This window comes from Lycium barbarum, chromosome 7, assembly GCF_019175385.1.
Source record: "Lycium barbarum isolate Lr01 chromosome 7, ASM1917538v2, whole genome shotgun sequence".
In the NCBI taxonomy this organism is placed as follows: domain Eukaryota; kingdom Viridiplantae; phylum Streptophyta; class Magnoliopsida; order Solanales; family Solanaceae; genus Lycium; species Lycium barbarum.
Genome location: NC_083343.1, coordinates 24,806,973 through 24,828,489, shown reverse-complemented (window position 1 = coordinate 24,828,489; position 21,517 = coordinate 24,806,973). Strand labels below are relative to the sequence as shown.

The following is a 21,517-nucleotide window of genomic DNA, read 5'->3' as shown; positions in this document are numbered from 1 at the left end:
AACTAATTATACTTAGTATTTTAATTGTTGTTGTAGTAGATTCTATGATGTAAAATGAGGATTTAATGGCTTGAAATGAAGTTGTAATCGTTGCGGGATTGTTGAAGAAGTTAATGTGACATTAGTGTGGTTTCTTATAATTATGAGAATGAAGTTGTTAATGTGTAGATTGTTGGTGTAGTTCATGAATTTGGAAGAGAGGAATGTATTGTTGTTGTCCTTATTAAGTTTGGAAGGTTTCGGATTGTTGTTGATAATTTGGCCGAGTTAAATTCTCGGGGTTGGTTGAACTTACAGGGGAAATGCTGCCGAAATTTCGGTAGATTGTAAATGAATTCATTTGAAGGACTAAGACAAGTATATGACGATAAGTCTAATGATTGTGTCAATTCTCTTGAATGTAGACTAGCGAGCTTGGACAAATAAGCGTAGCTAATAAGACGTGGAACAGGTATGTAAGGCTTACCCTTTCTTTCTTTTGGCATGATCCTTGTGAAACAAACAGACAATGTGTATGTATGATTTCAAAGAAACTCCTACTCTTAGAGCCACTAGGATGGCTAATGTTTTTGCCTTCCGAAAACTGTTTTGCTATGTCTTGATACATGTGTGTGGTTCCAAAAGTTCTTTTTTATTTGACCCATAGCGATATTCGAAAGGTTCTTGATATGACTATGACCTTGATTTTCCAAAGATAGCTTCTGAAACGTTCGTAGAGGTTTCTGTACTAAAATGTCCATAACTTTCTTATACTAACTCGGATCGCCTCGAGACTTGTTTATGATCCTCAAGTGTTGATTTATGTACTTATCCATCGAGTCTTAAAATTGTTTTATATGCATATTGTTTCTCACTACTCTGCTCGTGCATGCCTCAATATATCCTTCACTGAGTCCCGGGCCAAGATACGTTCTCGTGCGTACTCCACTGCATTGTTCACCGAGTCCCTCACTAGAGGGCCGGGATACGTTATATATATATATGATATGATAACATGATGATATGATGATACGAGGGAGGCGGCCAGGATGACATATGATGACTCCATTCACCGAGTCCCTCACTAGAGGGCCGGGATACGTTATACATGTATATGATATATGATGTTGACATGCATGACTTTATCCACCGAGTCCCTCACTAGAGGGCCGGGACACGTTATATGTATATATGATATGTGATGTTGATATGCATGATGTTCATTTCAAAAGGCAAGTGTATCGATGTTTTTAAAAGTCATACTTGTTTCTGGTAAAATCTTCATTTCAGTTATGATCCCCTTTACTGTATTTCATGCCTTACATGCTCAGTACATATTCCGTACTGACCCCATTTTCTTCGGGGGCTGGGTTTCATGCCACGCAGGTATACAGATGAGTAGAGGACATTGCTAGAAGATGACCCAGCTGGATTGGCGAGGTCCATTTCCTTCTGGAGTGTTGCCGAGTCAGAGTATTCATGATTATGGTATCTGGATTGATGTTAGAGACTTTGCAGACAGAGTCACGTGTATAAGATGTCAGTTTTGTAAGCGGCTCTGCAAGCCGACGTGCCATTATGCTTTATGTTCCAAATCCCATATGATTATAGATTTTACTTGATTGGAGAACAACGAAAGAATAACTTTGACATGTTTTCATTATGCCTTTCACTTCGTAACTTAAGAGTCCAGTGAGGTTATGAACATAACGAGAGTTAAAGGGGTTCGCTCGGCTCTGAGTATGGGGTCGGGTGCCCATCATGCCCTATCAAGATTAGGGTGTGACATCATTGTACTGTATCGCCATTCTTCGGGCATCTTAGCCGTCTTAAAGATGACATTAAAGAGTCAGGTCAACCACTCTAAACATGCCCTTCCTGCAGTCTTCCAAATTCCCCAAGAATCTCATCGGGCCCGGTCGCTCGACCCCTACTCATCCTACGGACAGCACCCTTAACTTCCTCAACCTTTATACTCCTATAATATCTAAAATCACGACATCTCTCAGAGTACTCCAAATCTCCCAACACAATATCTCTGTCCCACCATCGTTCAAGAGTTTGTGGAAGTATGACTGCCATCTCCATCTAATGAGAGCGTCCTCCACTAGTACCCTGCCATCCTCGTCTTTGATGCACTTCACCTGATCCAAGTCACGCGCCCTCCTCTCCCTCGCCTTGGCTAGTCTGTACAACTTCTTATCCCCGCCTTTGTCCTCTAGTTCTGCATACAGGCGTTCAAAAGCTGTTGTCTTTGCCGCCGTAACTGCTAACTTTGCCTCCTTCCTCTCCCTCTTGTACAATTCCCTATTCGTTCGCTTCTCCTCATCATCCTTGCTGTTTACCAATTTCGTATACGCCACCTTTTTTGCTTCCACCTTCTCTTGAACTCCTCCATTCCACCACCAGTCCTCTCAGTGCCGACCACGGCTAACCTTCGTGACCCCTAGCACCTCTCTAGCTATTTCCCTAATGCAACTGGCCGTTCTATCCCACATGTCGGTCGCCTCCCCACTACTCTCCCAGGCTCCCATATCCCTCAACTTCTCCCCGATCTGCAGGGCACCCTTCATGGTCAAACTCCCCCATTTGATCCTGGGCCTGTCATCCACGACCCTCTTTCTCTTCCTCATCTTGATTTCCAAATCCATCACCAAGAGCTTATGCTGGGCCGTTAGATTCTCACTCGGAATCACCTTGCAGTCTTTACAGAGACCTTTATCTTCCTTCCTAAGGAGTAAAAAGTCTATCTGCGTCTTAGCCACCGAACTACGGAAGGTTACCAAGTGCTCCTCCTTCTTTGGGAAACTCGAATTGGCTACCACCAGCCCAAAGGCTTTTGCAAAATCCAACAGTGCAATTCCTCCTCCGTTCCTGTCCCCGAAACCACAACCTCCATGCACATCATCATAACCCCCTGAAATTGACCCAATATGCCCATTGAAATCTCCTCCGATGAATAACTTCTCAGTGGACGGTATACCTCCCATCACCTCGTCCAAATCCTCCTAAAAACGTCTTTTCACCTCCTCACCCAAGCCCGCTTGCGGGGCGTAAGCACTAATAATGTGCAAAATAAACCTTTCAAAGACTAGCTTAATCGTCATCAACCTATCACTAACCCTCTTAACCCCTACCACCTGTTCTCTTAAGTCATTATCTACTAAAATGCCTACCCCATTCCTATCCCTCGACCTACCTGTGAACCATAACTTATATTCATCCACATCTTTAGCCCTGGATCCTACCCATTTAGTCTCCTGGACACAAGCTATGTTAATCCTCCTCTTCTTAAGAATCTTAACTAGTTCGATGGAATTCCCCGTTAGAGTCCTAATATTCCAAGACCCTACTCGCAGACTAGAGACTCCCTTAACCCACCTACCCTCTCTAACCCTCACCCCCGTCCAAGAACATGACCCTAGTCTACCATCGTCTACCAAAGACAGTAAAGCAAATATAAACTACTCGACCAGGCAGGAATCAATACTAAAACACAAGTTAGCAATAATCTAGATGAAAGTGTAACTACTACGACGAGAACGAAACAAGTAGTGCAAGAATTCAAATTACCTGCAAGGACAAAAGACAGAGAATTAAAAAATAAACAATAAAAATAAAAACTGGAGGTACCAACTCCAGTTAGACAAACCTGTTCACGCCGGAATTACTGTTCACGCCGAAACACTGTTCACGTCGGAATCACTGTTCACGCCGAAACACTGTTCACGGCTGGGAGCTCGAATCTGTCGGATCAAAGAGAAGGAGAGAATGAGAGAGGAGAGAAGAGAAAAGAAGAGGAAGAAGACAGGAGAAGATATTTAATCTTTATGTGTAAAGTTGTAGAGATAGAGAAATCGAGAGCGATCTTCCTTTCTAGTGACTACGGGACCTCGAGGGAAGCTGCTGATGAGCCTACTATCTTTCTTATTGTTAGCTTCTGCAATATCAATTTATATTATTGGTAATATTTTAATGATGACACTCTTTACGTGTAGGTAATAGAAAAAGGAAGAAGAAGCTCTCACATGGAAAGAAGTAAAACTTCCAACAATCAGCGAACACGAATTATCTACAAAAGAAAAAAGGTTTGGTCAAGCCTCATATCAGAAGAGAAAGATTGCTAAAATCTCTCCTCATGGAAAGAAGACTAATCAAGTCCAGCTGAAGGATGCGAACCAAATCAAGCGGATTTCTCCACAAGGAAAGAAGATAAATCAAGTCCAGCGAAGGATACAAACCAATCATGCAAATTCTTACACCATTTACATCAAAGGAAAATAATTAAATACAGCTCATCAAGTCGCGTCAACTCTACAAAGGAACGAAGAATCAAGAACAATCAGCGGATACCTACAAGATCCCTGATTGAGACAAACTCCCTTGGGTTACCTTAGAGCAAGCAAATTAGAATCAATCAAATGAAAGATTAATTCATCATCATCTGTCAAAGATCTCAAAACTACACTATCCACAAGTATAAAAACAGTCCTCACAAGCCGAAGACATTTACAACTTCACTTGAGCAAAATAGCTATTTACTCTTCATCTTGTAAAAGCACTATAGTCAGTCGAATATTATAGTGTTAGAAAAAGAAAAGAGAGAATAGTTAGCTAGACAGGTTGAGGTTGTCATTAGAAGAAAAGTTGGAAACTGTCAAAATTTGAGTCACGATTCAAGTCGAACCATCTATGTAATCAAGTTACTACACGAGCTCTAAGGAAACCCTTGTAACCCAAGGCGACTGAATTAGGCACCACACTGGTGATCCGAACCAGTATAAAAACTCTATGTTCTCATTTAATTTTGCATTACATTACTCATGTTTGTCTGTCTACAAAAAGTTTTAAGAATTACAGGCAAGTCGATAAAGTCACATAAATAGTCGACTTATATACAACTAGAGGAAATTACAATTCACCCCCCCCCCCCCCCTCTTGTGTTTTAATTGGTATCAAAGCAGGTCTCACATAAAGTTGGATAATAGCACGTGAGAAAAGATCAAGATGTATGGATATCACATTCGTGGTGTAATTTTGCAAGATGATCATTCTCCATCAAAACCACTATACTTCAATGGACAACACTATAACCATTGGAAGAAAGATTCAAAATCTTTGTTCTTTCAACTGACTACCAGACATGGCTAGTAAAAAACATGGACCAAAGCCGGTTCCAAATGTTGACGCAAAGGATCTAAATACCAAGATCGATACTGAATCTTTCGAAGTCACCAAGAAGAAGCAAGAGGTAATTTCAACTAATGTTAGAGCTATTAGCTTGCTTTATTGTGTAGTTAGCGGTGAAGAGTTCGGAAAGATTTCGAATTGCAAAAAAGCCAAAGAAATGTGGAAAAAACTGGAGATCACCTACGAAGGCACGTCAGAAGTTATAAATTCAAGAATCGATGCTCTTCAAACAGAATACGGATTATTCATGATGAAGGAAGATGAAGACATTGAATCCATATTCACTCGCTTCAGTTAAATACTGAGTGAACTAAAATCCTTGGGAGTTGTGTATTCAAGTGGATAACAAGTCAGAAAGCTTGTGAGGAGTTTGCCTAAAGCATGGAAAACTAAAGCCATTGTCCTAGAAAGTGGAAAGCTGGATGAAATGATTTATGATCAACTTGGAGGAAATATGATGGCATTTTAGACTAACCATATTAAAAGGTACTCAATGAAGGAGAAGAAAACGATTGTAGCTTTCAAAAGCCACTAAAAAAGAAAGTGTTGAAGATGAAGAAAGAAATGAAGCCTTGGCAATGATAAATCGAGGAGTCAAAATATTCTAAGAAAGACGAAAACCAAACCCCTAAGTGGATATAAAAAAAGTGATGATCAAAAGAATGATGATAGATGCTACCAATGTAGAAAGCCTGGACACATCAAAGAAGAATTTCCAGAGCTAAAGAAGAAGAAATATACGAGGCAACACACTTCCAGATCCTATGGAGCATGAAGTGATGAAGATGAGTCAGATGCAGAACCAGAGAACGTAGCTAACATCTGTTTTATGGCTATTGGAGCAACCAACGAGGAACAAACCGAGAACACCTTTAAAAAGGATATGTGGGTTATTAACAGTGGAAGTTCTAGACACATAACGGGTAAACGGGAAAATTTCAAATCTGTAGAAAAGACAGATGGAGGCCAAATCAGATTTGGTGACAATGAAAAATATGATGTTGTTAGGGTTGGATGCATCACACTAAGCCGCTCATGTGATTTAGTTGAAGTATACTTATTGAACAGACTTAAGTATAATCTTTTGAGTCTAAGTCAACTATGTGATACTGGATTCAAAGTACTGTTCGATGCTATCAAGTGCACACTGAGTGATGTAGCAAGAAACCTCATCATCTTCGGTGAAAGACTAGATAATGTCTATGTTCTGAGTAATGTTGATTTGCCTATTCTTACTTGTCTTGCATCTATAGCTAGTGATCCATGGCTTTGGCATAGAAAACTAGGACACGTAGCATGCATATTCTTGAAAAAACTCTCTACGCACGACATGGTTCTTGGACTCCCTAAACTAGATTTAAAAAAAAAATCATATATGTGATGCATGTCAATTAGGAAAGCAAACTCATAGTTCTATTAAGCCTAAGGATATTATCAGTACCACCAAGCCTCTTCAGTTATTACACATGAACCTGTTTGGACCTACTAGAACTGCTAGCATAGGTGGTAAGAAGTATGCATTTGCTATTGTAGATGATTATTCTAAATTTACATGGATTATTTTTCTAACTCACAAAGATGAAGCTTTTGCTCAGTTTGAATTTTTATGTAGAAGAGTACAAAGAGAAAAAGGGTATTTCATCTCTACTATTCACAGTGATCATAGAAAAGAGTTTGAGAATAGGTCATTTGAAGAATTTTGTGCCATGCAAGGATACACCCCAACTTTCTCTTCACCAATATCCCCTGAACAGAACGGAGTTATAGAAAGAAAGAATTTATCTCTACAAGACATTGCACGAACGATGCTTCTAGAACAAGGACTATCTGATCGGTTCTCGGCTGAAGCCGTAAGTACCGCATGTTGCATTTTGAATAGGTGTCTGATAAGGCCAGTACTAGAAAAAACATCATATGAGCTATGGAAAGGTAAACGTCCTAATATAAGCTACTTTCATCTCTTCGGATGTAAGTGCTTCATTCACAACAATGGTAAGGATAATCTTGGTAAATTTGATCCTCGCACTGATGAAGGTATTTTATGGGAAATGTGCAATTAGCAGATCATTTAGAGTTTATAATAAATGAACCTTATCTATTGAAGAAGCCGTTCATGTTGTATTTATTAATACTAATCCCAGTGTCCAGAACATTAACTCTACTAACGATGATGCAGGAGAAAAGATTGACTTGACAAAGTCGACTATCGATAACATGACAAAATCTATTGAAGAAAATAATGAGTCATAGGACAAAACTTTTAAAGATAATACTAAACAATTGACTCAAGAGGAAACGAATCCAGACACTACTTCAGAGTCTCAAGCAGTAAACATCCCAAGAGAATGGCGAAGTGAAGAAAGTTTCCCAGATGAGTTTATTCTTGGAGACCCAAAAGCAAAAATACAGACTACATCCTCTCTAAAACAACTATCAGCATTCACACTTGTATCAAAGGTTGAGCCTAAGAAAGTTGATGAGGCTCTAAATGATGAAACTTAGACTAAAGCTATACAGGAAGAACTTGATCAGTTCGAAAGGAATCAGGTATGGAAACTTGTTCCCAGACCCAAAAATGTTTCTGTTATCGAAACAAAATGGGTCTTTTGAAACAAAATGAATGAATCTGGACAAGTCATTAGAAACAAGGCAAGATTGGTAGCTCAAGGCTAATCTTAGCAAGAGGGTATCGATTATGATGAGACCTTCGCTCTCGTGGCAAGGTTAGAATCCATTCGTATTCTCTTGGCATATATATCCTTCAAACGCTTTAAACTATTTCAAATGGATGTAAAAAGTGCTTTCTTAAATGGGTTCCTTAAAGAAGAAGTTTTTGTCACAGCACGCTCAGGCTTTGAAAATTTCTCATGCCCAGATCATGTTTTTAAGTTAAGAAAAGCCTTATACGGTCTTAAGTAGGCTTCTAAGGCCTGGCATGGGCGTCTAAGTTCTTTTCTGCTTACAAATAATTTTCTTCTAGGAAAGATTGATACAACACTTTTTATTCAAAAATCATCATCTAGTTTTTTAATTGTTCAAATTTATGTTGATGGTATTATTTTTGGAAGTTTTGACTCGCTCCTTTGCAAGAATTTTGCTAATCTAATGAAAGGAGAATTCAAAAATGAGTATGATGAGAGAACTAACGTTTTTCTTAGGACTGCAAATAAAGTATTCGACTAATGGCACATTCATCAGTCAAACCAGATATACAAAGGAGCTTATCAAGAAATTTGGTTTAGAGAAAGCAAAAGCCTTTGGCACACCAATGAGCCCATCCACATGCCTAGAAACAGATAAACTAGACAAAGATATCTATGAAAAAACCTACAGAGGAATGATTGGATCTCTAATATATCTCACCGCTATTCAACCAGATATCATGTTCAGTCTGTGCAAATGTGCAAGGTTCCAGTCAGCTCTAAAGGAATCTCACTTAACTACTGTCAAAAGAATCATCAGATATCTCATAGGAACTCAGGAACTTGGATTGTGGTACCCTAACTCAAATAATTTTGATATAATTGGTTTTTCAAATGCAGACTTTGCAAGTGATAAAACTGATAGGAAAAGTACCAATGGTACATATCAAATATTGGGAGACTCTCTCATGTCTTGGCATAGTAAAAAGCAGACCTCAGTCTCCTTGTACCCAACCGAATCCGAGTATTTAGCTCTTAGCAGTTGTGGAACACAAATTTTATGGATGATGCATCAATTAATTGATTATGAACTTGCCTATGAATCTGTTCCTATTATGTGTGACAATACTAGTACTATTAGTTTGTCTAAATATATCGTGCATCATTCTAGGGAAAAGCATATAGACATTAAGCATCATTTTATCCGCGATCATGTTGAAAATGGTGATTTTGTACTTGAATTTGTTGATTCTAAAAATCAATTGGCTAATATCTTTACAAAACCTCTTCTTGAAGAATGATTTTGCACCCTTTGTGCAAATCTTGGAATAATTGTTTGCCCTAAAGATTCTTGAATTTGTATGTTATTTTAGGAAAATATATAAAACAAAATAAAAGATTTTATTTTCTTGCTTTAAATAGTTCTGTGTGAAATATTATTTATTCATGTCTATCTTTTAAATACGCGTCATTTCCAATGTCTTGAAACCACCCCGCCTTCATCGTTACCCCTAGTCCCTATGACTGAAGAGACATAACTCTTCAGCCACGTCTTTTTACTTTTCACACCCCTTCCACTTCTCCAACACTCTACTTAACCCTTCCCACTCTGACTGCTCCTCTGCACCTTCTCTACCTCCATTCTTTCAAAACCCTCTCTCTCTCTCTCTCTCTCTCTCGCCTCATTTGCTATGGTAAGAGTAAAAGGAGAAAGTTCAGGTTGTTATCGGTCTAGTCGACTACTTCACAACACCTCTGAGGAGCATGTAGATCATACCGATTCTTTTGATGATGAAATCATTAGGGCGTATTCGGATAGGAAGCGAAGTATCTCTGCCAATGCTAAGGAGAATGCCTCCGAAAAGACCAAAACAGAGAACCCTGATACTTTCAGACCCGTGGACATGCAAATTTTTTGGGGGTTTGCTGAAAAAGCTCGATGCAATCTCTTCAAAAAATGCTGCATTGCAACCGGCAGAATCATAAAGCCTAAACAGATGAAGGACGTGCATTGCAATGTAAGTTCCTTTTTCAAATCCCAAAAATTGCCTCCTGTTTTTCTACTCTGTGAAAATGAAGTCTTTGAGGAACATATTAGGATGTTTTATGTAAATCTTTGTATGTCTAAAGATAGTGGAAAACTTGAAACCCTGGTCATGGGAACAAGGCTTGTGGTTAATGAATTTTCGTTTGAAAAAGTGTTTGGAATTAATTTTTATGAAAAAATTGTGTACATGAAAATGGCTGGTTTGAGAATTTTCAAGTCTCTCTTGAGGAAGCTTGTGCTTTTATATTTTAACCTGCCTCTGATCTGTCTGATTTTGGTCCACAAACATGTGTTTTATCAACTGAATTCTTGCTCACATAGTTGCTACCACCCTGTTACCCCGAGTAATATGGATGTGTATGTGGTGTACTATTTGCTTAAGAAACACAAAATCAATTGGGCTTTGTGGTTCAAATAATGTATGCTTGAAAGTGCTGAGGACACCTCCCCCACTGCTAGCCTTCCATATGGTATGATTATCTCTTGCATTCTAAATGACCAGTTTGTGGATCTCATTGATTATCCTGCGCTAGAGGTAAACTCAACTTATGATCGTGCTTTTTCTAGCATGAATTTTGTGTTCTCTAACAATGAATGGACCAAGAAAGATGCAGTCAAAGTAAAAGTTTAGGAAAGTCATGCTCCACTCCCATCTGTGGCACAAGACATTGCTAAGATGAAACAACGTTTGTGTAACGACTCGATTGGTTGTTATAGTGCTAATGACCCTTTTATCCCTATTGACCCTTTCCCGAGGTCTTCGAGTGGGTTTTTCTGTGACTTTAGGAGGTTTGAGCCTTAAAGTGGAATTCATTTGACCTAAATTTGACACTTCGGTAACAGACCTTTTCCGAAATTTCATCGATTCCTAGAGGTCCGGATAGTTATATATGACTTAGTAGTGTGTTCGATTCAGTTCCTGATGCACTTGGGAGCATTTTTCAACTTGGGTCAGAAACTTGGCTTTACGCCATTGGGGGTTAACTTTGTCAAATAGACCTCCGTTGGGAAATCCGAGGTCACGGGTGAGTTCATAATGCATTTTTATGTGTGTTTACCTGTTTGTTTTATATCTGTGGGGCCTCGGGTGATAGTTGAATTTTGGATTGAGATTGATCAAAATCAGAACTTTTTGATATCTTGTGTAGGTGATGAAGTGGCTATAAACTGCCATAGCAGTCTCGCTATAGCACTGGATAGACGGCCATAGCAGTCCTGTTGTTTAGTAATGCCAACCGCCATGGAGAGCTCACAGTAGCGGTGTCCTTGTCGCTACAGCGGCTTGTGGGTTTTGAGGATGACCGCAGTAGAGGGCCTTGTGGCACCATACGCGTGCACTGCGACTGTTCCTCTGACCACCGTAGCCAATGTCGGGCAGAATTCTATTATTTTCTTTAGTAAAAACCGTTAAACCTTATCACTTCTTCTCATCACTTTTCTAAGCACCCTATAGGAGAATAGAGCATCTTGTGGACTGAATCTTCTTGGAGATAAGATCTATAACCCTAACTCTCATCATTTACCTCCCTAGATCCCTATTTCAAGCTTAGAATCACTAGAATCTAAATAGAGAAGATGAGTCTTGTGTTAAAATTCTTGAAATGGGTTTAGACTTGTAAAATGGAAATTGGTGGTAAATTCACTAGTATAACCATAAAATGTGATGAATTCCTTATTGTTAAGCTTATTTCTTTCATTATTAGTGGTTAATTTGAGGATTGAAGAATTAAGGTGCATACCCAAATTTGGGGATTTTACCTTAAATCCGAATTAGGCTTGATCTTGAGTTGTTTTAGTAACTGCTTAGTGGGTTTGATCACTTAGAGCTTGAATTGCATGTTTCATCTTTCGATTTTCTGCTTTACCCTTATGGGCCCGATTCCCTAATTCCTTGTGTTAGATTTTGACCTAACTAGAAGTATAGCATTATGGGTGTCGTTATTCATGGTTTTTAATATAGAATTCAAGGTGTGATGGTCTGTGGCTTTTATTCAGTTTTCCAGGTAGGTTACGACTTACATTTTTTGTTAGACTTTAGTTAGTGGATCATATGTATAGTTAGTGATTGCTGAAGAAAGCATATAAACCTTTGGGTTTGAAGTTGGACGGAATATTTAAGATAGTACTGTTGTTGACTTGGGCTTGTCACCTTATTATGTTCTATTGAGTTGTTGATTATTTCTGAGTGGTTGGCTTGTCGTCACGTGATTGATTCTAGAGTTAATGCTTAGTGATTACTTGTTTGTTGGAAAGCATATTTATCAAGATTGATGTTGTTGGAAAGAAGAGAAGGGTTATGATATTGATCTTGTGAGTGAGATTTGTGTCCACGTGTAGCACCATTGATTCATATATTTTTGTTGGCATTGTTATCATGCATTCACTCACTTATACATATTTTGGGGTCGGATTGAGCGCCGCACCACTTACTTTGATCGAGTTGCACGTACTATAACACTGACTAGGATCGGGTTGCATGTTCCGCAATACTGACTATTGGTTCGGGTTGTGCGTTCCGCAGCAGGTACAAGGACTTAGCAGTCCCCCATGGGTCATGACTGTCAAGGCAATGAGATATTCCGCCCGAAGCATGTTTGTATCATTGCATTTGCATTACATTCATCTCATATTTACTTACTGCATTGTTTTGATGTAACGACCCGTTTGGTCGATATAGTCTTTTCGGCATTTTCGCCCCTTTTTCGAGCTTGGTTAGCACATTTTGAACCGAGGGGACCGTTGACGTGCTTCTCGAGGAGTCTAGATTTGATTCGGCGACTTTTTGGGAAATCTAAGCTTAAAGCGAAAAAGAGTTGACCCAAAGTTGAATTTTGGGTAAACGAACTTCTTTTGGAATTTCGTCGATTCCGAGAGGTCCGAATGGTCGTTTATAACTTGTGTGTATATCTGGTTCGGTTCCCAATGCACTCGAATGCATTTTGGGACTTGAGTTGGAAAATTGGAAAATTAGAAATGAGGTATCGGGGGTTGACTCAATCAATGTGACTTTCGTTGGGAATTTCGAGGCCACAAGTGCGTTCGTAGCATATTTTTATGTGGATCTATGTATGTAGTTTGTGAGCAGATGACCTCGGGAGTGGTTCAGGATTCGATTGAGACTTAGAAAATTGAGTGGGGTTTCTAGTACCCGGTGTCTGCAATGGCGGCACCAGTGCCATCCCGGCGACACTGCTATTGCGGCAGATTGACCGCTGGGACGGCCAAGTGTAATATGGTCCAGACCGTCCCAGCGGCCTGTGGGGGCGCTGGGCTGGTGTAGCTGTAGCGGCCCAGTTACCGCCGTGGCAGTAACGGGCCTGTTATTTCATTAAGTGTGTATTAAATAAGCCCTTAGTCTATCACTTAGTCCCATTTCGATATTTGAGCTTTTGGGGACTGTTTTAGAAGATTATTGGAGAAAACTCTTATTGGTAAGTCTTGCTAAACCCTTTACTAATTCCTTGTTCCTAATCATCATAGATTCTTCTTTCCCTTAGTAATTCCATAGTAATGGAAGATAAAAGTGGAGATAATGAATGTTCTGTCTAGGCTTATTAATGGTGAAATTGATGGGGTTTATGCTAGAATTTGATGAATCTAAGGTTATTAATCATTTATCTTCCATATGAGTGTTAAATTCTTGAATCAAGGAGTTAGGGTTTATATCCAAAATTGGGGGTTTCACTTGAATTTCAAAATTAGGTTAATCCTTGAGTTAAATTAGCAATTAATTGTTGGGTTATGATCACCTAGTGCTTAATTTGATATTCTACTCCTGAATTTCCCGTTTTGCTCTTGTGGGCCCCGTTTCCCCAAATTCTAATGTTAATTTGACCTAAATTGAATGATAACAATATTAGTATCGTTCTTCATGATTTCTAATCTAGATTTTGAATATTCCTAGACCTTATTGATCTTGAGGCTCAGCGGAAGGGGAAGGCGAAACAATGATTTGTTGGTGTCGCTTTTCGGCCATCCAAGTAGCTTATCGCTTACCCTTGGTGAGACTTCATATAGTGAAACATATATTTAGATTATATTGTCGGAGAAAGCATGTAAACCTTCGGGTATGAAGTTGGGTTGGATATTGTCTTAGGTTGGGCCCTATTGCGTAATTGTGGCTAGCCACCCCGTTGTGTTGTGGTTTGGTTGTCCTATTGTGTTAGCTTGATGCCATGTGTTGCTAGTAGCTATTGGAATCTATTTTTCCTTCTTTATTATGATATTGTTGGCGTACCCCTTTGTTGGTATTTGTGATTTTGAGCATGATTATTGATGTTGATACATGCATTACATGTACTCTCATTCTTTGTGATACACTGTCGAGACACTGATGATACTTGATGAAACATTGTGATGAGCTTGGCTTGATTTTAAAATGAGAGTGATGTGAGAGTCCGATATCCGGTGATAATTTTGAAATCCTGGATTGAGTGAGTGCATGGACTTCGCGGGTCCCCCAGGGTGATGCCGGTGAGAACCCCCCGTGGCCAAAGATCCAGGGTTTCGTTTGTCTGTTGGGTAAATATTCGGGACGTGTGGGACTTAGACTTCGCGAGTCACTTTGGGTTGTGCTACTGAGATGTCGATATTTCCGTCCGGAGTACATGTGTACACAATATTTGCGTAGCATTGCATTGTATTGCATTCATGCATTATTGCATTGCATTGCATCATGGCTTACATTGAGATGTTTTGGTGTTGTACTTGTGATGTTAGATTCAGACTTGATATAGTGAGACTTGGCACATTTGGGAGTAGATGCTCTACTTAGGCGATAACGCATACTTGGCTTCGATTATGTTTGATTTATACTTGTTGGTTTATCTACCTATCTTGCTTTATTATCTGAATTATGTTAGCTATGCTTAGTCGGCCGATGATGCCTACCAGTACATTGTATTGTACTGACCTGCACTTGCTACATTTCTTTATGAATGCAGAGTATCAGGTTGGGTTTGCTTCCATCTCTGGTGGCTGATTGTCGTCTTCAGCATTGTTGCGAGTTTCCAGGGTGAGCACGGACGTTCGCTGCCTTGAAGAGTCTTCCCATTTTATGTCTTATTTTTGCTATTCTGAGACATAGATGGATTTATGTATTATTATTCCAGACTTGTATATTTTCATTAAAACCTCTTGTATGACTTAGACTAGACCCTGGGGGCATTTTCTTATTCCGCACTATTTCTATTATATAATATTGTGAGACTTACGTATCTATTCTTTTCCGCTTGTTTGATTATTTATTCTTGTCTTTATTTAATGTTGGGTTGAGGGTTTGCTTATCGAGGTAGGGAAGGTAAGTGGCCGCACGACTTATGTCAAATAGGGTCAAGACAATTGAACTTGTGGTTGATCTTTGAAGATACGTGTACTGGATAGTGGCTCTTGAGTTTGTGTTTTGGACTTATAGTGGAATTTGAGGTGATTTACAAGACTTGTTGATTTGGTACTGGATTCAATATTTGGACTGTGTTGAGTTTTATCTGATTGTGAGCATGCCACCATTTTCAGTCTCTTTCTTTTATATATGATTTTCTAACTGTTGTCGGCCTATGATGCCTACTCAGTACGTGTTGTTTTACTAATTATACCTTGCTGCATTCTTTCTGAGTGCAGAGTTTGTGACCGGATCGACTTCTGCACTTCGTGACTGTTGACACCTAATTTTTGACCTCCCATAACTTGTTTTGATTACCCAGAGTACTTGAATATTAAACAGAGTGAAATATGTGTTTTTAGAAGTCAAAGTAATTTTAGTAAAATTATTTAGATAATATTTTACCAATTTTTTGCTTGATAAAGTAATTTCTATAATAGTATAAATTAATCTAAGTATTTTACAATTATGATGTTTTTGCTAAAATTTAACCAAGAGAAAATAATTTACAACAATTATTTACTTAATTGTTTAAATTGTCAAATTGCCAATTGTGAAGTATTTCACTCTATTTTCAAGGAAATAAATTAATTAAAATAAATAATCTTTTGCCCCTCAAATTTTAATTTCTGCATAATCTAGTCATATTGATAATTTTTAAATTAATCATAATTGATTTAGGTAACTAATTATGGTTATATTTGTAAATTGCTTATGATGTGTTAATTACGGCTACAATTGAAATAATTAGCTGATTAGTCAAATAAGGCCATACTTGCAAATCCAGTTTAGTTTGTGAAATCAGCCATGTTTTTAAATTAATTGATTATTTAGTATTAATTAAAATGCCTAGTAATCAGCCCTTTTAATTTTGCCTACTCATTAATTTGCACATTATGTGTGTGTGTGTAACCGGGCTTGCCCTTGTTTTTTAAAAAAATGGACCGAGTCCAACCCAACAAGGGCCAGACCCGACCCAACCTTCAATTAAAGAGGGGCAAAAGCCTCTTCTCTTTATTTTCTTCGTCCAAACGCACCCACGTCCCTCCCTTTCCCCCTCATCCCTAACCCTAGCGCCGCCACGAGGAGAAAACCCTCTCTCCTCGTCACCACTGCCTAAAACGACAAAATGACAGGTGGGTACACACTTTCACAGTCTTGGTTCGATCATTGGAAGCAACAATTAATGCCCCGTCTCTAAATCTCACCAAACGCTACCTTAGCACGGTAAAATCCTCTCCTCTCTCTTACTTTTATGGTATTTCAACGGTCTATGACTGATTTCCTTTAATTGCATTTGTTGTTTTGCGAATTTGAATCCTCAAACGTAATTGGTTCAATGGTGACCACGAGGATCTGTTGAGGTTCAGTGAAATCTGACTCTTTATTTGTTTTTCATAGTCAATCCACACCACACGACAACAATTGTGAGGAAACAAGTCCAAAAAATGGACTTGTCCCACATCGATGCGGTTAGGGTTTGAAAGATTTGGGGGTTTCTATATAAATGGACCCCAAGTTATATTTGAAAAGAGGAAGCGATATTCGTATTTTTTTTAAGCAAAGCCAATCAGCCTGATGCTGTTGGATTTTATTAAAATAAACAAAGATATTTACAGAACAAAAAGAAATGAAATGAAAGAAAGATGAAAAAAGCTATACTACTCTATCCTAGGAGATGAAAGTAAAGTCTAAGCCTTGTTTGAACAGCCAAGTGTAACAATGAAAAAACTGCAAACAAGAACACTCCTTCTTTGGATTGATGCCATTATCAGTCACCTCAAGCTCTCACCAGGTGCTATGGTATCTAATCTCACTGAAAATCTTTCAAGAAGAAGTGTGGTATGAAGCTCCTCATGGTTGTTGTCCTTTGCTGTCCAATAATGTCTCTGATCAATCTTACACCTGAGGTCATGTTGAATGTTTGTAGCTGGATTAGGTAACTAAGGAGATCCTATTAGTAGGATGAACATTTCTGTTAATACCACACACTAACAAGGATAACCTTAGTCATCGAACCAGGACTACAACAATCCTATGAAACTGTTATCATGAACCTTTACTTCCTTGTGTAATTGAATCTTGTGTCATCACTTGTTGGCATGTATAAAGAGATCAGATGCATATGATCAGTCTGGTTCTCTATTGCTGTAGATCTTTCTTCTGAAGTTAGGCATCATCATCTTATCAGTATTGAGAATCTTTTTTGCACCTGTTGGCAACTCAACAAATGAATGAAAATGAACTGTACCTGCAAAATCAAAAACCAGGTTAGCTAAAAAATCAGCAAGTGCATTGCCTTCCCTAAGGATATGAGCAAACTGCACTTGTCCCTTGTTCCTCCAGAATTTGATCTTATTAACTGCCATACTGATCTTCCATGGAATCTCCCATATTCCTTGACTAATGTTTATCATGGTCAGAGAATCTGATTCAATCATTACAGGCACCAGATCATTTTTAATACAGAACTCAACTCCATCCAATATAGCTACAGATTCTGTTGTGATGTTAGTTGTATCAGCTATTCTTCTTGCCCCAGCATATATCAGGTTTCCAACCTCATCTCTAATGTAGAAAGCAGCTGGACTCAACCCTGGATTACCCTTAGAGGCCTTATCTGTATTGCACTAGAACCAGCCAGCATCAGGAAATTTCCATTGCACCATCTTATATCCTATTCTAGGCCTGTAATCCTCCAAATATTTCACCATGTGAGGCCAATCATGTGGAATATTTCTCAGCCAAGGATATAATGTCTTCACCAGTTTTTGTAGATTATAGTTGATCCCATTTATCACCTTTATTTTATTCATCTTACCCCATGCATGATAGTATTTCTTCTCTTCCATAATTGCCAGCATATGAATGCTGGTGCAGCCTGTATAACTGACTTGAGTTTTGTAGGACCTTGCATATACCACCATTGCACTATTGTCTTATGAATCTTAATCCTTGGCACAATTATCCCCACAGCAACATTGTAATATTGCCAAATTTCTGCTGCAAATTCACCTGTTAGGAATAGATGTTGAACTGTCTCCTCCTGATAAGGGTTCAGACAGCATCTACATCTAGATACAATGTTGATATTCATTCTCTTTAGTACATCATCCACTGGTATATTGAACTTCCACAATCTCCAAAGGAAGAATGATATTTTGAATGGAACTCCTTTGAACCACAACTTTGAAAAGTGAGCTGATGTTTGAGCCTTTTTCCTGAGCAAATTCCAAGCACTCCCTACAGTGAAATCTCCTGTAGTACTATCCATCCACCAGGCTTTATCTTTCTCTTCTGAATGCTCCATTATACTCAACTCTTGTAGGATATGATCACACACATTACTTGGCAGTTTGTCATGCAATTTCTGTACATCCCAGCCTTCTGCATTCATAAAGTGTGATACTTCTTCAATGCTGGTGTCAATCTGAAAATCTGGTGGTATTACCTATTAGACACATCATCTAGAGATTGAATCCTAATCCTCCTTCTTCCTTTGGTAAACAAACCTTGTCCCAAGAGGACCAATGCCTGCTTTTACCTTCTTCCTTAGTACTCCAGTAAAACCTTGCAAATATTTTATGAAGCTCATTAATGGTATATTTTGTGGGAACAACAGTTGATACTCTGAAGCACACTATTGATAAGAACTGCTTTTCCACAAAAAGAGAGCAATTTTCCTTTCCAATTTTGGAGCTTGTTTTTCACCTTCTTGATAAGGTCATTGTAATATACCTTTTTCCTTCTTGAATGAAATATAGGACATCCCAAGTACTTTAATGGAAATTGATCCCTTTTAAAGCCTGTAATCTGCTCCTCTTGCTGAGACAGTGCACAAGAAATCTTGTGATACATATAAAAGGCACTCTTGCCTTTATTGATCAGCTGACCTGAAATTGCCTCATACTTCTGCAGTATCTTCATAATTCTATTCAATGACTCCCCTTCTACAGATGCAAATATTATAGTATCATCTGCATAAGCCAGATGATTGATATTTTGACTCCATTTAGGCATGCCATTGCCCACATACTCAGCATTGTCAAATTCTGCATTTAAAGCTCTTGATAACACCTCTGCTGATAAGATGAACAATGCAGGTGAAAGTGGATCACCTTGTTTGACACCCCTGGTTGAATGGAAAAATCCTTTGTCCTGACCATTGTAAAGGATGGAATACCAGTTATTTGCAATCAACCTCCAAATCATGTCAATGAATTGACTAGCAAATCCCATTCTGCTGAGTACCTTTATCAAATATGACCAAGATACTCTATCATAGGCTTTTGCCATGTCCAATTTGATCACTACATTTGCTAGTTTGCCCCTTTTTGTGATGTTTGCCACTATTTCTTGTGCCAATAGCACATTCTCAATAATGCTTCTCCCTTGAACAAAACCTGCTTGATTAATAGGTATCAACTGAGGTAGCACAGTCTCCAATCTATCATGAACCACTCTTGACAATTCTTTTTTGATAAAATTACTTAAACTTATAGGTCTTAAGTCTGAGTAACTTTGAACCACTCCTTCTTCGGTAGTAGAACAAGCTTTGTGTGAGTAACTGACTTTGGAAGAGTATGACCCTGAAAGAAAGCCACCACCATCTTGTATACATCCAAGCTAATAATGTCCCAACATGTCTGATAAACAATTCCAGGGAAACCATCAGGACCACTAGCACTTGATCCACTAAGGTTGAAAACAGTTTTTTTGACATCATCAACATTAAGCATTTGACAAAGAAGATCATTTCTATTTTTGTCAATCAAAACAGGAATGAGTGACAACAAATTTTCATCTCCAATTAACTCTTCTTGTGAAAATTGTTGAGAGTAAAAGTGCACAGCCTCATCTGCCATTTGATCATCATCCTCAATCCATGAACCATCTGAATTTTTAATTCTTTTGATCTGCAGTTTCTTCCTTCTTCCCTTTACTAGATTATGGAAAAATCTAGTATTTTTGTCTCCATCTACAAACCAATCTAGGCCTGATTTTTGTCTCCAGTACTCTTCTTCTTAATGCAAATATCTCTTAGTCTCAGCCTGAGCTTTCTGCAAAACCACTCTATTTACTTGGCTTGGATTTTGTTCAAACAACTGTTCCTTTAATCTCACTATTTCCTCCCTTATGATCAGCTGCTTGAATATATCACCAAACACTTCCCTGCTCCATTTGGATAACACTTCTTTCGGCTTTTTCATCTTGCTTTTGAAGTTTATGAAAGGATCATCATGCTCCAAGTGGACCAATTCAGCCTGACTATATCCAGGAAAGATGCATGTTCTATCCAGAATGATAGAAATTTAAAAGGTCTGACCAGATTCTGATGCTTATCACCATAGGTACACAGAAGTGGAGCATGATCTAATCCAGTTCTTGCAAGATGTTCCACTTCAATATTTCCAAAGTTGTCCAGAAGTAGTGAATTCACAAACATCCTATCCAATCTCTCAAAAATACATGCTTCATCTGCTCTACCATTCCACCAAGTGAAGGGACTACCCTTGAAGTTTACCTCTTCAAGATCACATGAGTTTATGCAAAAAGCAAAGTCTTCTATATCCAGAGGTTGAATAGGATTACCCCATATCTTTTCTTCATCATTCAGAACCACATTGAAGTCTCCTCCTATTAACCAGGAACAAGACAAGGTATTGGAAAGATGATAGATATCCTCCCACAACTCTAGCCTTTCAGAAGCACTACATTTAGCATATACTAAAGTAGTAATAAGATGCCGATTCAAATCTTGTAAAAACAGCTTCAAAGTAATATGCTGAGGGGAATCCATCAGAACTTCTACAACTATATTATCAGCCACAAAGTACCAGATTTTACCATTATAGTTGGCATTGGCTAAGCACATGCCCAACCTTCCATCTATAATGGTTTATTGTCCTGACCTGTTGAAATGGTTCCATGAGAGCAATAAAAAAGAATTTGTGATTTCTGTTTAACATTTGTACCCTATGAAAGGCTTTTTGTGTCTTCACTGAACTAATGTTCCAAATGAATGACTTCAACATCATTTAACATTAGATTTAGTAGCATTCCTCTTTGGTACCACCCTGAGTGGAATTTGCTTGTCAATAGCATTCTTCTTGCCTTTCTTTTGACCCTTATTGTTAGACTTGCTATTAGGAGATATATCAGCCTGCTTAAGAATGTTTTCCTTATTTTGCTTAATATTCTCCTCCCTGTCTTCTTTATGGAGATCTATGACATCGTCCTCTACTTCCAAGCCATCTATATTATGAGAGATTAGGTCAT

The 21,517-nt window shown here is 38.5% G+C and overlaps 1 protein-coding gene across 1 annotated transcript; it reads right to left on the bottom strand.

Annotated features, from left to right (window-relative positions):
* Positions 1 to 20,262: 20,262 nt before the first annotated feature.
* Positions 20,263 to 21,113, bottom strand: LOC132601407 (uncharacterized). Its single transcript, XM_060314493.1, has 2 exons — positions 20,565 to 21,113; positions 20,263 to 20,502 (listed from the first exon to the last, which is right to left on the bottom strand). The coding sequence occupies exons 1-2, from the start codon at positions 21,111 to 21,113 to the stop codon at positions 20,263 to 20,265; spliced, it is 789 nt and encodes a 262-aa protein (XP_060170476.1).
* Positions 21,114 to 21,517: the final 404 nt, after the last annotated feature.

Excerpts from the sequence above, each read along its gene's own strand:
- LOC132601407 (XM_060314493.1), bottom strand. The coding sequence starts at position 21,113 with ATGTGCTTAGCCAATGCCAACTATAATGGTAAAATCTGGTACTTTGTG. Across the intron at positions 20,503-20,564 it reads GTGATAAGCATCAGAATCTG|GCTGAATTGGTCCACTTGGA; the intron begins GTCAGACCTTTT and ends GGATATAGTCAG.